The sequence below is a fragment of the Opisthorchis viverrini genome (assembly GCF_000715545.1).
Source record: "Opisthorchis viverrini unplaced genomic scaffold opera_v5_252, whole genome shotgun sequence".
Lineage (NCBI taxonomy): Eukaryota > Metazoa > Platyhelminthes > Trematoda > Opisthorchiida > Opisthorchiidae > Opisthorchis > Opisthorchis viverrini.
Genome location: NW_008751910.1, coordinates 409,748 through 433,237, shown reverse-complemented (window position 1 = coordinate 433,237; position 23,490 = coordinate 409,748). Strand labels below are relative to the sequence as shown.

The 23,490-nt window shown below is 43.3% G+C and overlaps 1 protein-coding gene across 1 annotated transcript in view; it reads right to left on the bottom strand.

Annotated features, from left to right (window-relative positions):
* Positions 1–19,248: 19,248 nt before the first annotated feature.
* T265_09068 (hypothetical protein) overlaps positions 19,249–23,490 on the bottom strand; it is a gene marked incomplete at both ends in the record, with an annotated part of 32,681 nt that continues 28,439 nt past the window's right edge. Inside the window, 2 exons of the mRNA XM_009175047.1 lie at positions 19,249–20,121; positions 21,694–21,791. Coding sequence (XP_009173311.1) covers positions 20,029–20,121; positions 21,694–21,791 — 191 coding nt within the window. The remainder of the gene's footprint in view (positions 20,122–21,693; positions 21,792–23,490) is intronic.

Below are 23,490 nucleotides of genomic sequence, written 5' to 3'. Positions count from 1 at the left end.
ATACGTTTTTTGGACGAACTGATCGAAAGTCCATATGGATCATTTCAGGACTGGTATTGGCTCACTTGTGAAGAAACTTGAACAAGGGATGGGGAGATATGCTAAATAAAGGCGTCAACAAATAAAAGAAAAATGCTCGGGGTCAAATCACAGGAAACGATGGTGTTATCCATCATAGCACTACTTGAATGGTCATAGTGTGAACTAGGGGGAACCGCAAGTGACCAGACAACGAGTACATCGAAACTTGAAGAGTTCTCATTGTCATTATAAGCATCAATAGAGCTACCAACTATTCCGTTCAGCCATATAGAATACAAAAATTATTCACGTTTAAACGCAACCCACCCTGAGAGGCGCCGAAGAGTGAGTAGAGGACCGAGCTGGACTAGCTGAGTCTGGCAAGGGACTAACCCCAAAAAAGAAGAAATGACTTTAGCGACATAAATTATAATAATCGTCCGTGTTATTCTTTTAAGTGATTTTCCAAGTTACTTACAAGTTACTTGATAATCCTGAATAATAAGCAAATGGCAAAGTCATGAGAAACGATAGGTAAAAATGAGTGGATTAGAAAAAACTCCGCCGGAAGCATTACGGTAAAACAAAATATGTGAAAGTGAACATATGCACGCATGCTGTGCAAAGACGAAACTCATGAAGAATCAGTAAAACTGATTTGAAAACTTTCTGAAGAATTCGATAAAGGCCATTCCAAAATGTTGAATCTGAGCAATCATAAATACCAGTGTAACGGTGATACTACTGATGGGGATGCAAGCAATTAGTATGTGTTGTTCTTGGAATTTCGCTTTGCGTCTCTTGAAAAAGGGAGATCTGTTGTGGAATTTGCGGAGTCGCTTTGTAACATTTGCTTGGATTTAAGCAATGAATGGTTGAAGTCAATGAATCTCCAGGAACGTTCAAGAAGACGCGTTCAGGAGAAATAGATGTCCAGTTTTTGTAAATAAGATGCAAATGAGAGTTCTGCCTCCTTGTCCAATAGTCTGCAACCGGTCAGTTGGCAGCGAAGGCCTTAGTCCTTTCACCGGTTACCCGGTTTCCCAGAGAGACGGGCAGCTTTTTGCACAAACTGTTTCAGTCATCATAACATTCTGCATGAAGGCAGCGTCTTGACGTTATCCCCCTCTTGACGTATTCAATCACATGTTTACTGTGTGTGTGTGAGTGTAGACTTGTTTCAAGTACAGTGATTCCAAGTGGAACACAAGTGGAGATATTTCAAGAGAAAGCGGTGCCTCATTAATATTACATTTAATGCACGTAGTTCCAGCACTTTCCGCCTCAACGTTGAGATGAAAAGTTCAGAAGTAGCATGGACAGAAAAATATACCTAAAACCCCAAGCTAGGTTAATTTACCTGGATTTTGAAATCCAAGATGTCCAAAGTTTCCTTCTACATTATAGTATTGTACACATGAAATTTGGGGCTCAGTCATTGTTGGTCATTAACGCTGTTTCGAGAACGAAGGAATGTTGTGAAAACTTTTTACTTCAGTTCTGACCGAAATTGAAGCATCAGTGTCGTACACTGACATGCTGTCGATGATGATGGCGATAATGATGATGATGATGATGAAGATGATGATGATGATGATGATGATGATAACTGAAATATAATACCGTGAAAGTTGCATCGAACGGAACACAGTCGACACTGGGAGACCAATCTTTATTTGAAACCCACTGTTTTCCGCTGTGAAATAAATCCGAAGTGCTTACAGTACATAAGAGTTGTTCCATAAGAAACCAGTGAGCTTGCTGTATGATTTTTATTTTCCAGATTGGATGAGAGCGCCGAATTCTATGAGAATTGGTCGTTGGTTTGTTTGTTGAGCTGGGCAGTTTGATTGCAAACATTTCATCATCACTCGATGTGACATCATCAGTACGTTGTTAGGGAGCGTAGTCGTGCGTAGCGACGGGCGGACACAAGCAAAACGTTTGCAATCAAATTGTCGAGCTCAGCGAACAACCCAAAGATCATCTACGCTACCTGAGCTACCAACATTTTCTTCTACAGAAAATCCATGGAAATTGGTAGACCTGTTTTATTTCTGGGACACTTTTTTCACTTAGCTAATGAGGAGTGAATTGATTCCTCATGCCTTCATTCCTAAAAGAACGGAATCATCAAGCCTGATAATCGGAATTTAACAAGACGGACGAGCTGACATTTGCTTCTCTCACTTTTATAGTGGTCAAAGGCGTCCGTAGACTAACTCTATGTCCTCGTATAAATTTGGGCCCATCATAATTCAACCGATGTCACTGATGTTATTCTCACTTCAATAACTTCGCCTGCTGTTTTCTAATATGTCTAAAACTGGGTAAATCGTGAGTCACAATTTTTCTGTCCACGTTGCTAAGGCAGCATTCTACTCCTCAACAGCCGGGACACGTAGCTATTGATCATGGCAGCTGGTCCTTCAAATCCACTATCGTAACCAAGACAACGTAGTCCTGTTTTGACCGGTGAACTAACTGGACTCAATGAATATCCCACGCAATAGACGGCCCACACATCAGGGCGTAGTTACAGGGATCTTTTGAGCGCAAGACTAGATGTGGGTTGATCATTGGAGTCTATTGTACCGGCAAAGATGTGTGATAGGGTGGGTGAGAAGTGGAAGGCGTGAATCAGAAGTTCGATGAGCTCATAATGTTGGAGAATGACAGACTCTCAGGGTGGATATTGTCAAACTTATTTGCTCACTTGAAATAACCAGTTGGATAAATCGAATAAAATGTCATACTGAATAATGGAGATCTACCAAGTACCAAAATAGTCTACCAGTACAGAGTGGCTCACGTATTGGTCACAGTAAGCCGGAAGTTTTGGTTTTTGAATACTGATCAGAAATAACCTCGTAAAATTCATGGAAAAGTTTAGATAATCAGTATCAGTTGACGAACAAGTGCGTGACTTCTAGGTGTCTGCCTTGATTTGTTTAATCAACGTGCACAGTGGATATCCGTGGCTTGTCATATCGAACTCATTAGGGTAAAAGTGATAATTTTCATCCCAGCTTTTCTGAACAAATGGTATATTTAGAAGTACGATTATTATTTGTGGAGAAGGCAGATCGTCAATGACATAACGCCTACGTATGAACATATCTCGGTACACCACTTGATTCTGTTCTGAAAATACAGCACAAATGCACCTGGGCTTAGAATCTCCTGGAACGCCGACCGGAAGTAACAGTGGGGGGTGGTAAATCCCAACTGTCTAGATATTCCCATATAATTCTTGAATAAATAAATACAAAGCAACGGTTACCGGTTTTATAATCACTTTTCAGTTACACTTGTTGTGAAGATCAGAGTACGTATTCACAACACTATTCTGAGCAGTCACCTCACTTTTTTGCCAAAGGTAAATCCGAGAGGGGACATTTAGCATTTCAGTATCGATGCATGCTGCCTAATTGGTTGGTTGGTTGCTTTATCACCATACACATCACGCAGACTAGTCTGCACAGAATACAGCTATAAACGCAGGGTGGATTTTCAGGGCATAATGGTAAGGCGTGCGCAGATCGTGAATGACTTAAGAAAGATGGTTCCACGAGGCGAGATTCTCTTGGAATTACATCAACAGTGTGATCGGACATTACCACTCTGAGTTTAGGATTGACCAAGTGTGCATGCCGTGAAAATTTTACTAAATTTCTCTGTAGTGAGCAGTCTTTCATCCCCACAGAACCGTAACTGGGTATATTTTGGATGGTAAACTGTGCTGAATAGAACGGCAAACCTTGACAGACGTCCGATCTAAATCGTGTTAACTACCGTAATAGACTACCTGGCCATCGTCCACTTGAAATATCCAAAAGAGGCAGCGTCCGAACAACCGCACTCGATATACCATTCATATTATTTACGCAGGTGTAAAACAAAATGATCATTCGGGGATACCACAAAACAGCGTTGGAATAATTTCCATCCACTACAAAGTGTACTTGCTTCTTACAAACCAAGTCAATCACAATGCAGTCTAGCCAACTGTAGGTGAGTGCTAGTGTTCAGCTGCCGTGCCCAAAGCTGTGACCTCCTGGAGTTTCGGGAAGATCTTATTAATGATAATCTCAAAAAGGGCGGTGTTTTTTTTGAAGTTTTGTTTCATTTACGGGACTATTGGTAAATCGTGACAAGACATTTTCTCCAGAATATTTCGGTTTTTTTATTTTTTACTGAAGATGGAGGAGATGTTGCGCGCGAAATCAGTGTTTTCTTACTGCATCCTTAAATTTTTACACAGAAAGTGTCAATCTGTTTTCGATTAAATGTGCGTGTTAGGCACCTAAATTCTCTCTAGATTCGTCAGAGTCGGTTGTGTCCAGGTTGATTACTACACTCGAAAAATGTAACAAGTAAAATGTTATGAAATAAATATTTGACTTTATCACCACCCCCTTCTTGGTTCGGTCATGACGCTTTGGTTGGATATCCCAGAATGGTTAGTTAAGTTGCTCTAAATGGGCAATTAATTGGCGCAGAATATGTTGAGCTTCCATCGAAAGGCCGCGAACATCGGACTGAGGACCAGGTTCTCAATGCTGTGGTCTTCTTCTTGATGACCATTCAGTGAATTCCGTCTCTCGACTGACTAAAAGTCACAGGTGAAGGTTGATGCTAGATTTGCAGAGGCCTAATCCTAATCAGGCTATTCGTCTAGAATTTTCATCAGTTTTGTGTGAGGTATGGTCTACTTGGTAGATGAAATTTTTCTGAGCAGCGATAAGATTAGGGTTCAAGTCTAGTCATGCACCTTTCACTTGACTGCCGAACGCTATTTTGAAAAATTGATGCACGTATTTCTAAAAGAAATGTGTTTTTGCCGCATAATGTAGGGAGCTCCTGGGCGGCGAATCGCCCTTCTACATTTCCTGCCAGTGAGCCTGGTGTCAGGCCGTGAGAGATGGGCATTACAAGTGTCTCAAACTCGATGCATTCTTTTGAAAAATAGGGCACTTTCTGGTGATTGTGCATGTAGGACAGATGCAGACTCTCCTAATCAGTGATACCTGGATGGTAGGCGCTCCTAACTAAGGGGATCATCCAAGAATTTGACCGAAGGATCTATAGCAACTACTGCAGAGTTTCAGTCACTGTGTGTGGGTTCAGTGGAGTGCCATGCCATTCCTACGTCGTTTTGGCCAAGAGACAAATAGATTGCTTATTGCCTGTCAACTACATTAAAGATATCTGCAGTGTTGGTGAATTGTATGTTGCCCGGTTCAACATGTCCCCGTCCCGCGCACGCACACATGTCGCTAAATTACGCCCCATTTTGCGCGTTTCGATACTACGCATGTTGTGTTTGAACTGCCCCAATTGCCGGCCAGAATGTCACGTAACCGTTGGCAACGCTTGCATATACAGGCGTACAGAATGAAGTGGTAGGCATTCGAACACCAGTATATTCACGCACAGGCTGAACGTGCAAGCGAGCACGCAAACTCGAACTGGTGTGGTCCAAAGGTTTCGGGTGAGCTATGCCAACTCACCTTTTGTTACACCGGTAAACGAGTTGATCTTTCACTTTTATGCTACACGCTCGAACACACTCATGTCCTGTTCAACAGTTGGTATAGAACAAACACTTATAAAGTAGTTGAAAACCCCGATCGATCGAATCAAGCAAGTTATGGTTATACGGCAACACTGATGTTGCGTTGTAATTGATACTGATGGTGATGACGATGATGATAAACTAAGTGGACCGGAATCAAACCATGAACGTCTGAACAGGCATATGAACCGAAGAAGACTTGTGCGATCCAGGGTGTTGATCAAGGGAGAAATTATAAAAATACTTAGCCAAATAGCATCAATTAATTTAGACGTAACACATTACTAACAAGGTTGCTGAAAAACCCTCGATAGCTTAAACATATTGGAGTTAGTGAGTGTGAGGTGACTTCCACAGTTGCCGTTATTTTGCTACCCGTGTACCGGTGATACTACTGATCGGGAGGCACTTGAATAGTATGTGTTGTTCGTAGAATTTCGCTTTGCGTCTTTTGAAAAGGGGAGATCTATTGCGGAATTCGTGAAGCCACTTTGTAACATTTGGTTGGATTTGACCGATGAATGAGTGGAGTCAATGAATCTCCAGGAAAGTTCAAGAAGATGCGTTTGGGAGAAGATGGGTGTACAGTTTTCGTAAATAAGATGCAAATTAGAGTTTCGCTCCCCTGTTCAATGGTCTGTAACCGGTCAGTTGGCATTTCCTAATAAATAACTCCACAGCGAAAGCCTTCTTCCTTTCACCCGTATCTGTAGCTAATAGTAAATAACCTGTACCTATAGACGGTTTTTAACGTCTCCATAGCTTAATCAGTATAACCATCATAAAATTCGCGAGAATCCCCTGAGGCTGCCCAAAGGATATTGAACTGGGTTCCACTAGGAGGAACACCCTTCTTGATGGAACAGACAAGTTCCGCCTTACATCACCCCGTGTTTTGTGAAATTGTAGGCTCTGTCTTAGACTGGCGTTTTCAAATAGGCACAACAGGGTCAGTTTTCACCGCCGATCATCAGCTGAATAGAAATATGATATGTGCGTATGTGCGGGCATGTTGTTCTACTAGAGTTTCGTCTCTTAGGTCTTTTTTCCTCTGGCTTTGTAAGTCGACTGCACCAGTCTACTATACAGGCTCAGAACTGCACACAGTTCTCTCAACTTTACGAGATTTATTTACTGGGACATCTGAAGACAGCTTATGTGCAGTCAGTTTTTTAGAAGGGCTAATAACGAACCTACTGACCGATGAAATCACCATTCTAAAATAGGCCATTTATCAGTTAGCTAAAGGACAGAGACGGGATAAACCTGAATAAACCCGATTCACTAATAACGGATATTGTTAAGCAGCTGCATGCCAGCGGACCCCAACTTCCTGGTATGTTGGACAGGTAGAATAATCTTCATCATCATATAGAGATATTCCAGCCATTCCATCAGTTCTCTCTCCGGGCTTTCGGCGAGGATTAGAAGAACCGGTTGCAGAACAGTGTAGTACAGATTCTTTTTGTTTGTGACGGTGTATCTACTTGATTATTGTCATTGTCCTTAATGAACGTGAAACCAGAAAAACCTGTAGCTAATAGTAAATAACCTGTACCTATAGACGGTTTTTAACGTCTCCATAGCTTAATCAGTATAACCATCATAAAATTCGCGAGAATCCCCTGAGGCTGCCCAAAGGATATTGAACTGGGTTCCACTAGGAGGAACACCCTTCTTGATGGAACAGACAAGTTCCGCCTTACATCACCCCGTGTTTTGTGAAATTGTAGGCTCTGTCTTAGACTGGCGTTTTCAAATAGGCACAACAGGGTCAGTTTTCACCGCCGATCATCAGCTGAATAGAAATATGATATGTGCGTATGTGCGGGCATGTTGTTCTACTAGAGTTTCGTCTCTTAGGTCTTTTTTCCTCTGGCTTTGTAAGTCGACTGCACCAGTCTACTATACAGGCTCAGAACTGCACACAGTTCTCTCAACTTTACGAGATTTATTTACTGGGACATCTGAAGACAGCTTATGTGCAGTCAGTTTTTTAGAAGGGCTAATAACGAACCTACTGACCGATGAAATCACCATTCTAAAATAGGCCATTTATCAGTTAGCTAAAGGACAGAGACGGGATAAACCTGAATAAACCCGATTCACTAATAACGGATATTGTTAAGCAGCTGCATGCCAGCGGACCCCAACTTCCTGGTATGTTGGACAGGTAGAATAATCTTCATCATCATATAGAGATATTCCAGCCATTCCATCAGTTCTCTCTCCGGGCTTTCGGCGAGGATTAGAAGAACCGGTTGCAGAACAGTGTAGTACAGATTCTTTTTGTTTGTGACGGTGTATCTACTTGATTATTGTCATTGTCCTTAATGAACGTGAAACCAGAAAAACAAGTTTTCAACTGAAACGACCTTCTTATTGTTTGGTTTGTTGTTCTATCTGAAGAGAGAGTTAAAACCAATTACACCCATCGACTGCACGGTGATGTTTTGTAAACGGCTTCAGTTCTTGGCTATAATACACAGGAGTCCTTTCCTACTTGCCAATCCATCAGTCTTCCAGTGAAGATATAATGTCCAGTACCTTTCTTGAGAAGGGATTCGACAAGTATGGTTGAGAGCGAAACGATTAGTTGACGCTCCACATCATATTAAACGACATTCGAAAGTGTGCAAAGCTCAGCCTAAGCTAACGGAAAACTCTGCTCCGTGGGTCGGACTCTTCCCCATCGGATGGCAGAAAAATGCCCCACTTTTGTATTACTCTTATGCTGCATCCTACCTAATCGTTTGTTGGGCCTACTCGTTTGCTTTAACATTGAGTGTAGCACTGCTACTTGTTACGCTCAGTTTAAGGCTACGGATAGTTTATGTTTTGTTTTGATTCGAAAATATCTCGTGCAAGTGCTGGCTGCCTTTCACTTTTTCATGCCTGCACAATATCTAATGACTCCCCGTATCCAAAGCCTTGTTTCTCCACTGCCACTTCTCCTCCTACCGACTGCGCTACTGTTGATCAACCAGTTGTCGGTACTGGATTTACTTCCGTCTTCCGTCTGTGCCCACTGCCAGGTACCCGTTAAATACAAACTGCGTATATTCCGAAAGCCTCGGTTTTCCCGGATCTCACAAGTCTCGAGGAAAGAATGCTTTTTGTTCACAATATTATGAGCTCCGAGGGTGGGCTGCATATAACCGGAGACTTCTACCGAGCATCACAGGAAACATCACCTATGAACTAGCCTGGCGAGTGGGCGCCGGTGGAAGACTGTTCGATTGACTTTATGCTACTTGTTTTCATATAGTAGCCAAAAACGTTTTTGCAAGTTGTGGGAAGGAGGCAGCTGTCTTGATAAAATATACTGCTAAAGGAGTTCGCTACCGATTTCATCCTTCAATAGGCTCATCAGAAACAAGTAGTTTTTGAGTCTATTCTAACCCTGTACTTTACTAAAACACCAAATTGTACTTAACCGATGATTTGGAAGTGAACTTTTCACCAACGAAATGCCGTGACCGATTCCTCGAGGTCTCCCGTTAATATCGATGTAATTTTCAAATAAGCGTAATATGGGGACAGTTTTCTTCTTCTCGAAGGTGACAATTTAAGCCAGAATCTTTCAGAAACAGGTTGGCAAAAATAAGACCGAGTAGACCGTGGATACTGTAAGTTCTTTGATCTGATAGCTACTACACTATTTTCTCCTGATTGAACAAAGTGAAATGATTATGTTATGTTTTTATCGTAATCTTTCAGAACCCAGTTAACTAAGAAGGACTAAGTTCGAGGTCTCATAAATTCTATGACTGTGATAAAAACTTATCTGCAACCCACCGTCGATTTACCTTTTGTTTTGGGATCACCTAACAAGTTTTAGCCAATCTCACGTCATTACTGGTCATCAGTTCCCACTGATGAGCAAAATATAAGGCCATTAACGGGCCATCCTGGATGAATCACTTATGTGTGATATTAAACGACCGAATACACAGCCTCATCCATTAGTTCGAATCCCTCTCCACTCGGAATACGGGACAAAATTTATGCAGCACGTCCATTCGAGAAAACATTATAAACGAGATGTCCAGTCCTACCTGACGAATCCCAAGAGAGCAGTGAGCTATTAAAAAGATGTTGAACAGTAGTGCTTGAACATTCAGATGGTCATTGCGATGTCGAAATACGAGTAACTTGGCATGTACTAGTACTAGTCATTTCTTTCTTCATGTAATGTCCCGTCAGCTACGTGGTTATAATCTCATATGTCAACCTTGAAAGCCAAACCCAGCCATTGTTATCTTTGTCATTCGATTCCTCTTGAATTCTAAAGCACCCACAGCCTCATCGTTTCGGAAACCAATCCTGTTTGTTCCATGTGATACCGATAACAAGGACTCTGGGTTGTGCCTCTTTTAGTAAGAGTACACTCTCTCATACCGTGCAACTCATTCGTTGACTCTGCCGATTGTAACGAATATCCGCATTTTGTTTAAGACGGTGGCTCAAGCTCAAGAAAGTTAGTGAGCAGAAGGGATCCCAATAGATGACTACTCAGAGTGTTCAGCGTTTTTGCAGCGCTCTAAGCAGAAGGACATTCATGTTTGCGTAAGGAACACTAATTTATCGACGAAAAAATTTGATCTAAAGTGATGTCGAGCTTCGGATTCGTCTGCGCTAAATCATAGTTGTGTCACTCGAACCTGAACAGATAATAAGCACCCTTTTTTAAAGCATTTAGCACCATTTGTATTTCACACTTTCCCATCTTTGTTGCTGTTGTTGTATGTCTAATCGGAAGATGGCTCTCAAGATTCATTTCGTGGATGTTCCGATGAGACTGAACTGCAGAAAACGATGAGTCAATGAACGTCACGATAGGTTAGAAATATCCTTTAACCATCGATATTGAAGCACAGTGAAACACAGGGACATGAGTGGCGGTTGGAAGTATGGGCTTGGTGCACTTCCAGAGTTCAAACCCCCGCAAGCATTTTTTGTGAGAGAAGTTCTCGATATTCATTTTCCAGCCTCATTATCATCACTAATTCGGAAATCAGACAGAGGTGAATGCAGTTAGCATTGGCGCGCAATTTGACCTCTGCTGGTACTTTACGGTATGCAGTTGAAGAAATCATTCTCAATTAGATTTCTATGTTATTTTGTGTCAAACATGCCGAAATTTACAGTACTAGACCAAATGAAAATTGGCTTCATTTAGAATTTCCTTCATATCCGTAGCAAATTACTCAAGTGGTGTTAGAGGGAGAATTTCAAGGGCTACTGGCCTCCATGACGTTACGTGCATCTAGTCTTCCAAAGTCGGCTTCTAATTGAGGCTGAGCTCAGCAGACGAGCCAAGAGTTCTGAATGGTTTGAGAAGGCATGGAAATGCGCCCAAGTGTTTCAGGAATTATGTTAAAACAAAACGGTGTGCAAGTTAAATCCATCGACGAAAGGCTTAAACATTATTCCTGATCCCGGACAAGTCACGTTCTTGGCATCTCTGCTCCTGTTTACGACCTATTAGACCAACAAACGGAACAAATCCCTCACTTCGGCCCTGTCTGTGTTGTCCAGTCACTTGCACATATTCCCCAAGCTTCTTTCTGTCGGTTCAGGTACGGCAGACTGGGCCGTTAGACTCGTATACTCAAGTCACACGACGTCTACCATACCTATTTCTCGATCATTCACGCGGTTCGTACTGGGGCTGTAATGGCGTCCTACTCACGACCGGTCAACTTGGTTCACCCTTCGGATTTGTCCGTCACATCAAACTGCGCCAATGTATCGCAACAAGCAGTGGGTAAGGTCACGTAGCATTTACGCTGAATTGCATTTGCATTCATCTGAACGTCATGCACCTAGTGTAGATCTGAGGGACTGAGACCGGATGACGAACGGAAAAGACAGTTCCAAGTCTCTCAGCAAACTCAACTTATGGTCCATAACTGTCGACTCAAGCGGAATATTTGAGACCCATAGTGAACTGGAAGGTGGCCCAGCACCACTCGTAAAACGCACTCGGAATACACAAGTAGACCAACTGGTGCCGGCCACAATCAGCTTGGTCTTCAAAGCGACAGTCACAGAGGGCCATTTCTAACAGCACTGCCGGCTTGACACTCCAGAATATCCAGGTCGTTAGAACGGCGTTTTGTGGACACAATCGGGACACTCTGGCTGTTAAACCCAATTGTGTATGCCTCAGATAGACTGGAGTCTGCATTACCCATGAACGGAACCCAGATTTTGCGCAGTCTGTAAGACACTTTTCACTGAAGGTCACTTCTAACATAATTACAGGCCTAGCACACGGAAGCGTCTCTGCTTTAAGGCATTTTGGTCTGTGTTGGTTTGCACCCGGCACAAAACTAAAAACAGCACGAACGTATACGTGTACGCGTACACAAACCAATCCAAAACTGGCGAAAGAGTTCACGTATAGATTTAAGTGTGTACGAAAGGTGCCTTTGTGATTCATCTACTGGGTGTTCCGATATTCGAATACACCACCCGGATTCCCCAAAGGGCTGTGCGCTGTTCTGTGAACGCGAGGTTTTGTCCCTTAGAAGACAATAATTTCATCTCGGAACTATAAAACTAGCTTCATTACACTCGAATTGGGACGTTGAAATGCAAAAGGTACGGAGTTGCTTGTATGAAACATCTTCGGTTTTTCGATGCTTTGACACCAGAATGTGAAAACCAGTGGACGCAGAATCCAAGAATTTCTTGTAGATTATCAGCCAATATTGAAGCTGATATCGCATTTTCATCACGTAGATGCTACATCACTTGGCTAAGAGGGCATGCAAACGTTTGAATGCTGTCGAAATCTAAACAGCTTATGTAGGTTAGTGCAACAAATGAGCTGGCCCTCATGAGTTTACTGAAATTTATTTCGGGTGAGTTTTGCCAAAACCAGAGAATCAAGTCCACAATACGGACAAGGTTGAATAAGCTTCCCTCAAAATGTGAAAATTGCAGCTTATTCACTATTGGGAATAGTCGTCTAGGGAGTTAGAAGTTTAGGTAAATCTTTTTTTCGGATGAAGCATCTGCAAGCTGTTTGATCCTGGAGTTCCGGACGAGAAGAGTGTGTTTTCCACCGGAAATCGTGAATTGACAGACACGCGTATGCACGTCGGTCGCCCCGTATTTTTTTCGTCATTGATCGACGCATCTTCTGGTTGTCGTAATGGGTCTTTGGTTGAGTGGTGTTTGTTCACTTGTCAGGGGATATTTACTCATCTTAACAGCTATATCTTGCACTTAACCATATAATAATGGGTCTCTCTTCTCTCGCCTAATTCATGTTTTGCCACAAAAGGCAATCGTTTTTCTTAAAGGATAGAATTTCAAGTTCAATCATTCGATTACACTGCATCTAGTGACTGTCGAAATATTCGAGGCTGCAAATTAAAAGCCAGTCCCTGGCGAAAACCGGCAGACTACGAATGAAAAAAACTGTTCACCAAAGTGAGGAATAAAACATGATACGTGAAATCACTTCGTCCATCGTTAAACGGCGGTCCTGGGCTAAATATTTTGCGTTAGAGGAGACGTGAGTTCGTCCTTCTGGAAGAGCTGCCAAATTTACCTGGATTGCTGATGTCAATCCATAGATATGCAAATAACGGAAAATACAGTAGTCTTTCTCTAAGGATACTCATTTCAGAAAGCTACCCCAGGGTAATTGATTATTGCTTTCTGTTTTCCTCCGGAAATTCGCAGTTAACGCTACCCTCGATTAACGACCACTCAACCATCTGGGATGTTCCAGCTTACTGAACAATGTGTCACATTCTCCCGGCAAAGAGGAGCGATTAACATCTGTAGAGCAACCTGATGTGTGTCCTCCATCAGTGAGCGACTGAAAAAAAAGTTAAAATCGCTTAAGCCATACACTAGGACGTCGTGAAAAAGACGATTCTTCGTGTTTTCAGACAGTTTCGAAAGCATTGATGCTTATGTCAAAATTGGGAGAATTAATTATAAACTACTTAAAGTGTTTACGTAGCTAAATTAGTGAACGTAATTGATCAACAGATCATTGTTGAGCATGATGCTATTATGGAATTTTTTTTATTTTTTCCGGTCTACTCCGGCGACTTGAGACAAGGTTAGTTGTCGCAATAAGAGGATGAGGGTTATCTGCTGCCCATTTTTTGCAGCGACAAAATGCTGCACCTTTTTTCGAAGTTCCCGAGCTGTACACATCTACCTCTGTCCAGGTGCTAGCATTCCAATTTGTTTTTTACACGAAGTTCAAAGTTCTTTCTGTCACGTAGAGGTGTCCGCCCAACTTTTTTGTTTCTATTTTTGGTGATCCCGTTCGCAACGCATTAAGATACCTGGTATACAAGGATGTCGGATTAAAAGCGTACAACCGCCAGCTTTTCGTTACAGTGCTCTGATGACGCTGTCATCATAATAAAATTCAGATTGTACTGAACGGCGACTAGAGGATTAGAGATACGGAACAACGGGTGCACTCGCCTGACTGTGAGACAAAATTAATGAACGAATGGATGAATATCGAGCAAGGGAAAAATTATAGCCTCGCGCTGTTCTGCTATCTGTTCCATATTCGTCAAGATCCACCTTGAGAACCACGCATACGTTGCATTAACAGAGCAGACAGAACGGCGGGCGATAATGCACATAGAGTTGTGCCATGTCCCAAGATGATTGGGTTGATCCTGTCCGTCCTTGATTCCTTCATAAATACCCGACATCCGAACAGAGGCGAAGAATTTACCGGTTGATTTTTTGTCCCTATTCTCTTGACTGTCGGCAGCACGCTGTTACCAAAGGCGCGCGAAAGATTCGGCAAACACCGAGTTATTTTCAACATTTTTTGCCTTGCGACCCATTCTTCTGTATCTAAGTGTTCGACGACCCCCAAGCTTCTGGAAAAGTCGACACAACCTTAACTCATCTTCCTATCAGTTTGCCATTCAATGGGTTACATCGCTGATATAGTTTTGGATCCATTTGATGGCAAGCACAAATAAGAAAATTACTTGCGTATTCGTAACGCACTACTCATAAGGTGGCTGAAAATTCATCAACAGCCCACGACCGCTTTCGCCCTTCTTGTGGCTCATCAGGTAGGCGCAGTCCCCGGGCTTCCGTCAACCTTATGTTCTACTTGAAACTAAAATGCACGAAATTAGCGAAATACACCCATTTGCAAACTTATTTGGTTTTTGCAAGAGACTCATCTGGAACCCAGCTGAGTTTCCCGTATGTGATGTTTCCAGGCAACTGAATGTGCTGCACCAGGCCGCCTCATGTTTCAGTCGCTATGACACTCGAGATATCGCGATATACGTATATTCGTAATGCACTACTCATAAGGGGGCTGAAAATTGCTTGTTTTTCCATTCACCAGTCAATGAGTGTGTGTGACTCATATATTCAATCACCGATCCATTCAAGTTTGAGCATGAGACTCATTTAGCGCTTTGTTATACAATGTTATTGACTATTTGGATTGTATCTTGACCTAATCAGATGGCGAGGTGAGGCACCGCCGTTCACCAATAATACTAACTGAATGACTATATCACCATACCCCATTTGGCTGGTAAAGTATCACTGTTTGGGGCACGTTTCCCGACTACTCAATTCAAATCGTATCAATAACATTGGGCATGTTAATGTAGAGTCTGAACCCTTGAGGCCCTGCGTTACCGGATACTTGTCAAACCTTCCAGGTAAAAGTTCACAAGTTTCAACATCTAAACTTATAACCCCATTGAGTCTAACTCACCAGCGCAAACGAAGCCCAAGACTGTTGGGCCAGTGACCTATCATTTAATTCACAATGATAATGTCACTTTACTCGGAAATCGCCCCTCTGGGCTCATAAAATGTAGGTTGGAGACCACTGTGATAGGTGTACATTCTCCCGCTATTTGAAATAAATGAATAAATGTGGGTGCTTGTCTTAATAAATCCAGACGATTCTTGTCATTTAAGACCGACCGCTGTTGTCTTTCGGTCGGATTTCTTAGGCGGGTGCATTGGTTTAGAACTTAAATCCTCTCACTTAGACTTTGGGGCCATTGTAGTATCCCACCTGTCACACAAGCACAATTTACGCTAACTTGCTCGGCAGGCGCCCGACCCCACCACCCTGCCGCACACAGCGGGATGCATAAGTGAAGCTCTGCTAGCGTTGACGGCTTCAATCTTCCATTATCCGAATGGTCCCTCCAGGAGATATCTACGCTTCTGTATCACCAGCATTAACGATATAACGTACTCCGTAATAAGGACGGAATTCCAAACGATATAGCTAAATGCTTGTTGGTCTGTTCGCCGAGCTTGGCAGTTGGATTGCAAACGTTTCATCACCAATCGAGGTGACATCGTCGGGGCAGGGTTGAGTGGGCCTATATATATATTTCACATTACAATAGGGATGAAAAATGGGCACGCAAATGGTACTCCTTTACCAGAAATCTACAAACTTCCCACGCTATTCATATTTGTAGTTCATCTACCTGACCGCGGGTTGTACACCTGCTCCAGTTCCAAATGTCAGTCACTTCCAGCGGTCCCATCAAAATTCCCAAAGCTTAGCTGTGTAGGACGTGTCCTTTCTTCCATTCGGTCAAAGAACAAAGATGTACGACATATCATCTCTGCAATCCTGGCCCGAAATTACTCCGAAAGAGCGCTCCTTTCAAGCGCATCTGATGCGCTCTGAGGCGAGAATGGATAAAACTTCAAAACTCAGAGATACGGTAACGGCAGTGCATAGAGCCTTCAGTTGGAGCACTGAGAGATTCAAATTTACTCTAATCCAAATTTTGAAGATTCATTCATCTCATGCAAATCAGTTGAATTCGTTTGCTGGTACTTCCACCAAGAAGTAGGTTACTTCATTCCTGAATTCAAGTTCTTCTTGTTTGCACAGCCTCTTCCTGTGCTGGTGCAGTTCATGTGGTTAGGTCGCACAGGGGGATGGGACTCGAGTAGTGCACATTCTTGGCCATAACGGAACTTGATAACAAGATATTTGACACGCAAGGTGAGCGCGCTAGCACTGCTTCACTAGCGCACAGAACGCACAAATAATTCATCACGTCTGAATAGGCTAACGTTCATGCTCGCTCAACGGCGCGAACGACGATCCAGCAGCTATCCTGATTGTCTCGAGCGTCCGACCCACCCGTTAGGACTGTGCAGTCAGTTGGCACCTCAAAACTAACATTCAGTGAACATTCCCAGTTTTTGTTTTGTATATATTTTCACTTTCACGTGGGAATGCTTATTGAAAGAGTATACCTGACCCTTCGTCACTCCCCTAATAAAAGTCCCTGCCTCCAGTCACCACCTCTAGGTTGAGAACTACGTTCTGTGCAAATCACCCTGACGTCGAAGAGAGCTACTAGCTCGCCTCACTGACACAATTCGTGATTCACGTGGTACAAAACTCGTCTAAGTTGGTTGACCGAAATCTGGAACAGTTCAGCTTTCGGAGATTTTGCTTAGCCACTTTATTCGCGTTGCATAAACCTCTGTTAGCAGCTACTTATCGAATTAAAAAGTATCTCCAAATCTGTGCCACTTTCACAAGTTCTGACCCTTACATTTACATTGGTTTAAACGTTTATTCTGCATTTCTATCGATTTTTTTGGTCAGAGCAGGACTAATATCAAATGTGGTACTTTCGCTCTGGTTTTGTTAACGATAATTGATCGTTGGAATGTTCCGATGAGTTGGTCCTCGAGAATTTTTCCCAACTACTCCTCCCAATTAAAGACTTCGTTTTATCCCACATTTATGAAGGAATGTTTTATGCTCATCATTTCCCTCTGTGCTGCGAATTTAAGAGTAAAACACCAGTCTATTCGCTCATCAGATACAGATTTCACTCTTACTTGTTGTGGTTGACTTTTGCATCAATGAGGTCAAAAGTGACGGACTGTGAGAGCTCGGAAAGCTAAAATATCAAGAAAACAACAACGTTCAATGTAACTTTTACTTGGTGGAGTGGGAATCCGTCGCCATTTTGATGAAATCATGGTGTTAGTGCGACTTTCACGCTCTAGGACGGTCACTGCAAGCCACTTACACTGTATCGGTCTGGTGTCCAGCTACCATATGGTCTTGAATGGTCGAAGCACACGGCAGTCTAGGCTGGAACAATCGACTGAACGACAAAATGGGTACACTTCGGGGCCAGTAGTTTAACACTGGAGTAAATGTGATGGTTTTCGGATGATATTACTTAAATGCTCTTGTCTTTGAAACTACATAAGATGGAAATTACTCCCCACAGATTTGTGATGCATAACAAGGAACAGCTGTACAGTGCTTCTCGGCTTTTCAACATAGATTATCTACATCTTCGGAATGAAATCTCTCCAAAGCCCCCTCAAACAATAATCGAACTGTGTTGATTCCGTCAGTGTCACCCAAGTCAAAATCTATTCCAAGATAACAGATCGATGTTGCCACAGACTAATCCAGTAACCGCGACTTAGAAAACATCACGGTTACCAAGTTCAACGAGATTCACGAGACTGGGGAGACGCAACGTATCCTACCAGGTATTAACTAGGCTGACAACACAAACAGAGCCTGTTGGGGCACAAGGTTCTTTAATTATTCCGAGTCATTGAGTCGAGAGCAGGAAAAGCACTGCAGCGGCTCGTTTTCCTAGGATGGATCTGTCTCAGCAACGACAACACTAATTACCGAAGGGACGGTCATCTGGAATTACTCGAAATCTTGAATCAACTTTAGTGAAAATGAATAACTGATAATCAGTACCGTTACAGTCAAGCAATCAATAGTCACCGACGCCATTCACTATCAAGCAAGGATCCCAGATTTACTAAAACAAGATTTATACAGCACAGCGAAAGCAACTGATGTTCACTAGAAAGAGTTTCTTGCCGCCGTCCAGCACCTGTTAGGGCAGCAGAATGTGCAACTAACTTGCTGATGTGTCCAGCCACCTTTTTCATCAGCTGTTTCCCAGTGTGATTGCCTACGAAGTGACGTACCCTCACTAAAACTCCTGTTTGGCATTATCTTAATCCCCCCCAAAAAAGAGGGCAGTGAGTTTGGCCGATCCAGACAGTGGAGGATACATCGCACCTTAGGACACTCTCATCCTGATAGGATAAATCAGCTGCATACATATGCAGTACTATCTGCTCATTGACAAGCTAACCCTTCAAACGCCCCAGCATGTTCGGGGGGGGGGGTTATTGTGAGGACCGAACAAAATCGTCTTCTACACTCCATGAAATGCACCTTGGAGACCTGATAACAGAACCCTTTTGATTGCATTCCCACGTGTAGTAAAGTGAAAGGGTGAATGTGGGCGTCTAGCGCTACAGTCTCATCGAACTTTAGTTAGGAGATTTCGCTAAACCCTAATTCTTCACAAACAACGACAAGAACATGAAACAGCTTCAGTGAACTGAGTCGAGAAGGCCTGTGAAATCTAAAAGCCAGGTTCGGTTTTCCGTTCCATTGTTGTCTTCAAACCTCCGGCTAAAGTGTAAATCGCAAAAGCTAGAGCTGCAATCTCGAACAAAACTCAGGTGCTAGTGTGAATTCTCAAAATATCCCCTCAATCCCGGTCCTTTGTGTTCCTTGATGAAAATCAAATTGATCCTACTCTCGAAAACCGTCAAGCCAGTCTACCCAGACGGTATTAAATCATTTACAATTGTTGATATGACAATTCTCATCATTCTAATAAAGTTATTACGGCGAAAGCCCAGGAATTCGCACGCCATTTAAGAGGAAATAGCGAACACGGTCTACTCAAGAAAACATAAAGTAAGCATTAACATAGTCGCCCAACATTGCTCATAATCTCTGCGTCTTCACATCCTGACAAAATAGAACGAAAGAAAATAACTGAACTTCGCCCACTCAGCGGAAAATACAATGGAACAAAGCATGCAAACCTAGAAGGCACTAGAGACAAATATGAGAGAGAGAGAGATAGGTTAAATGCTAATAATATAGATATGTATATATGAATAAGTAGGTAGGTAAGTGGAGTCGACCTGGGCTTCAGACGATAATCCAAGAAATAAGAGCACTTGCATTAGCTAAAAAGCGTCAGAAAATTTGATAGTCCATAACCCTTGTGCGAGTAGAAAGAGGTGCGAATGACTGCATATGTTGTACGCGATCAAGCAAAATGTGTTAGCAACAGCCATCCAGCAGAAACATAAGATACGATTCAAGTTTAAATGCGTTAGATCAACTAAATAGTGGCGCGAGATCGAGGGAGAGGGGCTCGAATAAAATGAACACCTAAGCGGACAACAAGAGTGCGTCGGTTGAAGGGGAAATATCCGACGAGAGTTTTGACAGATGAGGGGTGAAAAAAATGGTCAAAGATAACTGGTTAGATAAGAAAGCGTTCGCTCTCCGTCCCGTTTTCTGTTGCACCAACAACCAGTTTTCGTGCTGATTAATTCACGGCAATGGCGATCACCAAAATGATTGCAACGATCGCACAAACGGTGGAGTGCAAGCCGATGATGAAATACTTGAACATGCGACCCTGTAAATGAAGACAAACGTAATTAGTTTGGAGTGTTTCCTGTTGGTAGTGTGAGCAGATTTGGGATTTTTGTGGAGATTTTGTCCTGTAAGCGAAGCCAATCTATTTTGAAAAGCCGAGAAGCACTGTACAGCTGTTTCATCCTTATTGGGAATCATCAGCAGTGCGCATCTCACGAAACTCCGGAGAGTTTCGAACCCGCGCCTTCTGGCCAGTAGTTTGAACACTTAATCGCTCGGCCAAGAGGCGGCTGATCAGCAGTGTGATTAACTCGCACTTAGTGTTTCCTGTTCGCTGCGCGTTGGATTCATAGTAAAAAGAATATTGATGAATTGAATCCTTTCCATGTGACTGTACGAAGAACAAGTGTTCAGAGAAAGATATAGCAATAAAGCGTGAGTCAGCTGAAAGTGAAACATGGAAACGAGGTCAAATATGAGGGAAACACAGAAGGTGCGCTAATATAGCGACTCCCATGAAGGGCAGCATAGAACGGGAGTTTTCCAGTACGCAATAATAGTGGAATGAAAACTTTGGCAAGAAACAACAGCAGCAAACGAAAAAACCGTGATCGTGAGGGAGGGATTTGTAGGCTTTCCGAAAGGTGAAGAACGGATATGCTCTCAAAATGACATTTAATGTGCAGTAATTTGAACGGAGACAAGGTGGCTGTACAAATAAACCGCGGTATGAGATATATGACGGATCTGTGGTGATGGATGACCCAAGGATTGACGTTCACAACATCAGTTCTGGAGAAATTCTCCTGACGCGTGCACATCACAGGGGGGAAGTACTGGACTCGAGTTTCGCTCCTATTAGAACTCATCAGCAGTACATATCCTGCACCGTGTTGGGGTTTGATCTGCAGAGACGTGACATGTGAGGCGAGCGTATTAACACTAACCCACCAGCGAGCGCTGGAGGCACCTGAATTATCGCCTTTGAACGGGCGAATGTGCTTACTTTTGAGTCCAGTGCTTCCCCCCTCTGATGTGGACTCACTAGAATAATTGCAAGAATAATGATATGGACATGAATTCCACAAATCTCACAACCACCACAACTGATCCATCGAGTGTCCTGTTTATTTTGTGCAGAAATCACACTACCACAAAGCATGAAGTAGCGTGAGACCTCGCATCCTTTTCCACACCAGTGCTTCCCCCTCTGATGTGGACTCACTAGAATAATTGCAAGAATAATGATATGGACATGAATTCCACAAATCTCACAACCACCACAACTGATCCATCGAGTGTCCTGTTTATTTTGTGCAGAAATCACACTACCACAAAGCATGAAGTAGCGTGAGACCTCGCATCCTTTTCCACAGTTGGAACTAAGGAAGCATCAAAAGGTAAATCGCACATCATCAATATGTTGTCAAAAACTCCATTTTTTTAACTAATTCTGTGTTTCACTAGATACAAAGCGTTACGGAATGCCAGCAAATACATCCATCACGGGATGGACCACAACTGAAAAACCTGAAAGTCACTGGTGGAGGATACCGATGTGGATAACGAGGAAGGAACGAATTGCGGGAAACTGATCAAGCTAAAAACTTACCGATGGTTCAGGTTCCGGAGGCTTCGATCTCGGACCCAGCGCAGTACGCACACCAGCATGGTATTGGGTCAGCTCCCGCATATACTCACGACGTTTATCTGAGGGGAAAATAAAAATTAAGCTGAGTGCGAACAAGTCATGGGATGGGTGAACAGTAACCACTTTGCAGGTAGATTACAGATCAAATAAGGTATTAAAAAATGCGTATCAACACTGGCTAGCAGAAGATTACCAATCATGTGAAAACCCACATATGAGTGAAAAGATTCGTGATGGATCGGTAGTCTCGCAATTCATCTTTGCCGTTTCAGTACGTCTATACGTAGCTCAGTGGTTAAGGCGCCAGCTTACGAACGGAAGACCCGTGATTCAAAACCGAACTCAGCATCTCGACTGCTCTTGTCTAGGCTTGGGCAACCTGGCAGTATTCCAGCCCTCGTGCTTCCTTTCGGTGGCATGGCAGCTAGGCAGCTGGACGATTTGATTTCATTTGTACATATATAGTCCAAATTCAGTACCCTTTACCCATCACTTTCGTCCGCATTTCTGATTCCTTCTTCAATACCAGAACGAGCCAACTGTTCACAGGTACGGCTCAAAACTGAAATTACATCATCGCCATCATCACTGTCAGCTGTAATAATCGGCTACTGGTCGTACAGTGGTTATAGCTGCCGCAGTTTCGTTCACCGATGATTTGGGGGAGGGGGTAGGTAGCTGCGCATTCCAGGCGCGAGCTGGTAAGTTGGTGCATAAATCCAGCACTGTCAGTGGGGGTTGGGTTGGAAAAGGAGCTATGCATTGAAGGCAATAGCTTTGATGCACGAGCGCCATTGAGGGCGAGACTGGGCCACATCTGACAATGTCTCCAGCTATTGATGTGGCCCGTCTCGGGGTCCCCATCCAGGAAGACGGCAATTACCAGCGCATGCTGGTAATGGCTTTCACACTTCGCTGCCAAGTCACTGTTTGACCGCCTCTGGTTCTCTTCCACCCTTCACGTGGTTGGGCGAAAAGAGCCCTTCGGGGAAGTCGGTCGACTGGCATACGAAGCACGTGTCCAAGCCTGCGAAACCTGTGAAGTGTGATTAGTTCATCTATCGAGGGTGTTATTTCTCCCGAATGCCATTCGACGTACTTCAGAATTGCTGATCCGGTGTTCCCACCAGATTCGGGCAATGCTCCGAAGACATCGATGGTCAAGATCAAGAAACACAACCATTGTTGGTTGCTGGAAGCAGTGTCGCTGTTCCAGGATCTGTCGGAGGGTGAAGATATGATCGATGCAACCTCTTGCAGGACGGAACCTAGCTTGGTTTTCACGGATCTGTCTCTCTCTGCGTTCAGTCAACCTTCGAAGGATAAGGCCAGAGAGCACCTTCGATGCCACAGCTAACAGGCTGATGTCACGGTGGTTTTCGCATAGCGTCCGTGTACTCTTTTTGAAGATAGGGATAACTGTCGACATGTCCCATTCTGTAGACACTTTCTCTTCGTCCCACATAGTACCAATAAGCTTTGTCAGGTGGGTCACCAGGGAATTTCCGCCTTCTTGGAAGAGGGCTGGATACAGACCGTCCGGTCCTGGTGCCTTCTCACGTTTCAGTACGGCTATTTCGTACCTTATTTCGTCTTCCGAAGGGCGATCAAGGTTTACATTCCATTCGCCCGTATGCATAATCTCCACCGGCTGTGTTGCAGGAGGCCAGCTGAACTGCTCTTCGAAGTGTTCGGCCCATCTCTCCAGTCGACGTTTTTGCGAGTGAATTAATGAGCCATCTTTTTCACTTATCGTTT